This window comes from Nicotiana sylvestris, chromosome 9 (assembly GCF_000393655.2).
Source record: "Nicotiana sylvestris chromosome 9, ASM39365v2, whole genome shotgun sequence".
NCBI classification, from domain to species: Eukaryota; Viridiplantae; Streptophyta; class Magnoliopsida; order Solanales; family Solanaceae; genus Nicotiana; species Nicotiana sylvestris.
The window spans coordinates 149,198,239-149,202,698 of record NC_091065.1 but is presented as its reverse complement, the minus strand read 5'-3'; the positions used below and the strand labels follow the sequence as shown (position 1 = coordinate 149,202,698).

Below are 4,460 nucleotides of genomic sequence, written 5' to 3'. Positions count from 1 at the left end.
TATCTTTCTTATTATATCATATATACACGTGACATACGGGCCTAGTAGGCCAACATAATCATTTATAAACTCAAACATAGGCCAACAAGGCCGTACAATCTTTTACGTATACGACATATGTCTACAAGCCTCTAAGAGTACATAAATATCATAAAGGTCGGGATAGAGTCCCACCATACCAAACAATACACGTCTAAATCATACTAACCAAACAAGCAACTCCGAAGCAAATGGAGTGTGCCAACATCTTCTGCTGAGCTGATAGACTACATGGAAGGCTCTCGACCTGTCTATCGGGACCTTCGGGCATGGAACGCAGCGTCCCCAGGAAAAAGGGACGTCAATACGAATAATGTACCGAGTAGGTAAGGCACATAAATAAGTATATAAGAGACATGGAAGAAATATAGAGTACATGACTCAACCTATAAGTCTGAATAACTTTGTAAATTATAAATTACTTTTAGCGACATGCATATGCGTATGAATGCCATGTCGTGCATAGGTACACGTTTCATAACATCATCAGCCTCTGAGGTCATCCCATCATATCATATCGGCCACTATGGGCAAAATCATCATCGTATACCAGCTGATCAGGTGGTGGTGCGTATATAACACCATAACTTTCCCATATCCCATATACATATATATACATACATATATACACGTATATAACACCGTTTGAATCATATTTACATATATACGCGTATATAAAACCGTTTGAATCATATCAGCCACTGTGGGCAATATCATCATATACCAGCTAATCAGGTGGTGGTGCGTATATAACGCCGTAACCTTTTCCCATATCCCATATACATATATTTACATATATACGTGTATATAATGCCATCTGGTCATGGGTCAATGCACATGAATGCAATGCATGAAAAGTACGTCAATAAAATCATTCGGAATGTCATAATACCGTTTTGCCTCTGAGTAATATCATAAAGTAAACTCTTTTCATCTTTCGTATTTTTCTGAGACCCATGAACAGATGATAAAATATTATGAAACATGGAAATTCAAGAACATAGATATTTCTAATACTTCTATGAATAGAGTCATTCATGGAATTTGTGCATTCGCACGTTTCGCTCGTATCGTATGGATCATGCCAAAAGAAAGAAGGGATAGCCTTAACATACCTGAACCGATTCTCTTGACAATCTATCTAACTCTCTTTTATTTGGAATAAGAAGCATTTAGTTGGTTGTTGGTCCACAATTGGCACAACCATTCATTGAGAATATGTGTTGGGTACAACACTTTGCATCTACGTACACGACAAGTCATGTTAACTTAAGTTACAACTATTAATGTCCCAACGATCTTCATAAACTAGACTTCTTTTGAGATAATAGCCCAAAGTTTTGGAACCATAAACTATTTTAATAATTGCATTTCCAGATCTTTACATTGAAACTCCATACACTTATGCTCCTTTGTCAGTATAACCAAAACACAAATACGTAGGGTTTATTGTTTTACTGGACGAGAAAAGCGTCCTCCTTTCTTCTGTTTTTTCCAACCAACTTAGTGATTTTCTTGTAATATGAAGTGGGTATGTCAGGCAACTTAATAACCAATACTTCATTCCCTTCCCCCTTCTCTCCTAATCAAGACTAATTCATAGTTTACCTCTAAATCATTTTAGATTTCAAAAGAATCCAAACAAAAAAGAACTCTTTCATGGCTTTTGGTTGAATCACTCCCCGTTTTCTCCTCCAATTAATTGTGTATTTGAGTATTTTGAGGGTTTAGACAAGATTCCCTTTAAGGTTACACCTAGCCTCACAACACAATTAGTCACTTTAAATGTCCACACATGCTGCCACGTTATGGGGTGGTTGTTCTTATCCAACAATGTATTAATTAATTAATTAGATAATATCCCGCTACCCGGTAATTAACCAATTACCCACAAAATTGATAATTATTTCTACTTACTTAAAACATTACTCACTTTTCACATACCTTATACACCTTACTAGTATGGTCATGTAGTACCTTGTATGGTACTAGTCCATAAATACCGAGTATTTTAGCTTGAGCCAAATTTTTTCCCAACATGCCAAACTTGGACGAAAATTTATTTTCTTTGATTTGCTTCCCCTTTTACCTTTACGAATTTACTTATTACTTGTTTGAAATAGCATAATCTTTATAATCTCCAAATAATCTTTTCCTTGGACTGATGTCAGTTACCTTATGACAAATTCAATGTACAATACTACATGGTGCAACATCATCGTAATGTAGTACTACGGGACGTGACATCTCATTTTCGGGTTCTCATTAATTTATTTATGGCATGATTTCATGAACGAAAATATGTGGTGTAACATCATTCCCCCCTTTGGAACATTCGTCCTCGAATGTTGACTGATGCGCTTATCATTCTCATATCCCATAGTTCTTGCGAATACTTTGGTAGTCCTTTTGCCATCCAGGCAATTGTTCTGTGAATTTGTCCAAAGTCCAAGGCATTCCCCCCTTTAGGCCTCTTTCCCATGCCATGACTTGTGATCGAATTCCTTCCAATCTCGTAACTGTTGCTACCTTCCATTATGCTGCTTCTACGATACTGACCTTGTAAGTGTGCCTATGCGACTCTTCTCTACTTTTTCCTCCAGCTTTTAACTAAGATTTGACATCACTAAGGTGATGCCTTTTGTTGTATAAACCTGGTGCAAGACACAACACATTATATCCAAGACTTGCAAAAACAGAAACGAAAATCCTCTCTCAAGTGCTTGCAACAACTTCTCTCAAGAACGAAACTGCTGCAACCTCAAAGACCGGATCCAAGATTGAAGATATCTTAAGTCCTTAGGTTTGTTGAGTCTTTGTTATTTGTTCTTCATTGTAACTCCTATCTTGCTTTCTTAGAAGCTGTTTTTAGGAAACCCAAAATCACAAACCCTCTAAGTTTGTGTCTTGGCTAGAGTTAGTCGAGTTGTAAAGTCTTTGTAACTAGAGAGTTACAAAGTAGCTTGTAATAGTGTTATTACAAGTTAGAGTGATTAAAGTCTTTGTCACTAGAGAGTGACAAAGTGGCTTGTGGTGAGAGTATCACAAGTTAGTCAAAGTCTTTGTAACTAGAGAGTCACAAAGTGGCTTGTGGTGAGAGTGCCACAAGTTAGTTGAGTTGAATCCTTTGTAATAGAGGTATTACAAAGTGGCTTGTCATAGGGGTTTACAAGTTAGTGAAGTTGAAAGCCTACAAGTGTAGGTCGTGATTTTTATCCCCTTGAGTTGGGATTTTTCCACGTAAAAATCCTTTGCGTTCTTTATTTACTGCCGAGCTACTGTGGGAACAAATAGAGAACCTGATTCCCTATACTGGCTGGTTTTACAATCTGTTACTTATAGTGGGAACTTATAGAGAATCTGATTCTCTATACAGTGGGAACTTATCATGTGTCTCATTTACATACTTGTTCAGTAGTTAGAACTGGACCAAGCTGATATAGGACAAGATCTATACAGTTTGGTTCATCAGTATTTTCAGTGGAAACTCATAGAGAACCCAATTCTCTATACAGTCTGGTGGACGCTTAGTTTCTAACAATTGGTATCAGAGCAAGTTCTTTATAAAATATTAACACCTAGAAAGGATCTACATGGCTGCTCCACCAAACTTTGAGGTAAGTCAATCAACCAATAGACCACAAAGATTTCAGAAGATGGGTCGCAGAAATGGTGGGATCCCAAAGAAAGGAAGTTCCAGCAGGAATTTCAAAGGAAATGATTACTGTCATAAGTGTGGAAAGCCTGGACACTTCATCAAAGACTGCCCATTTCTAAAACAAGAGCATCACAAACACAACTCTAACAAAGTAGCAAAAAGGAACCTGGTTCCTGACAAACGATTCAGCCAAAAAAGTGCAGCTGACAATGTTGTAAAGCAAGTTCTTGTTGCATGGGGAGACTCCTCCAGTGAATCAGAAGAGGAACCAGATGTAGGAAGCAGCTCCATGATGACAGTGCAAAATGAAGCAAAGGAATTTGATTCATTGTTTGCATTGGCGACTCAGTCCGATGAGGATGAAGGGGGTGACAGTGATGAGGTAACTTTCAGGGATGTTCAGAGAAATCTGAAGTCCTACACTTTGAAAAATTGATGCCTTTAGCAAATGTTCTAATTGATACATATTATAGTTTTGTTAATGATAAAGATGCCCTAATCATAGAGCTAGGAGATGCTGAACAACCTAGAGATGATTTGATGGTAGTGGTTGATGACTTGAAGGAAACCATAGAGAACCTTATCAAAGAAAAGAATACTCTAGTAGAGAAAATTATAGCTACTGAGCATGAAAGGGACGATATGGTAGGTTCCATTGAAGAATTAAGGGAACAAGTGAAAGAAGTAACTAGAAAACATAACTTACTTAAAAAGCAAACAAAAAAATGGGTGGACAATACTGAGAGAGAGGAACTGGCTAGAG

The 4,460-nt window shown here is 37.4% G+C and overlaps 1 protein-coding gene across 1 annotated transcript; it reads left to right on the top strand.

Annotated features, from left to right (window-relative positions):
• The first annotated feature begins 3,632 nt into the window (after positions 1–3,632).
• Positions 3,633–4,133, top strand: LOC138878395 (uncharacterized). Its single transcript, XM_070158071.1, has one exon. The coding sequence runs from the start codon at positions 3,633–3,635 to the stop codon at positions 4,131–4,133; it is 501 nt and encodes a 166-aa protein (XP_070014172.1).
• The last annotated feature ends 327 nt before the right edge of the window (positions 4,134–4,460 follow it).

Bases quoted from the DNA above. Each gene is read 5' to 3' on its own strand.
- LOC138878395 (XM_070158071.1), top strand. From the start codon at position 3,633: ATGGCTGCTCCACCAAACTTTGAGGTAAGTCAATCAACCAATAGACCA.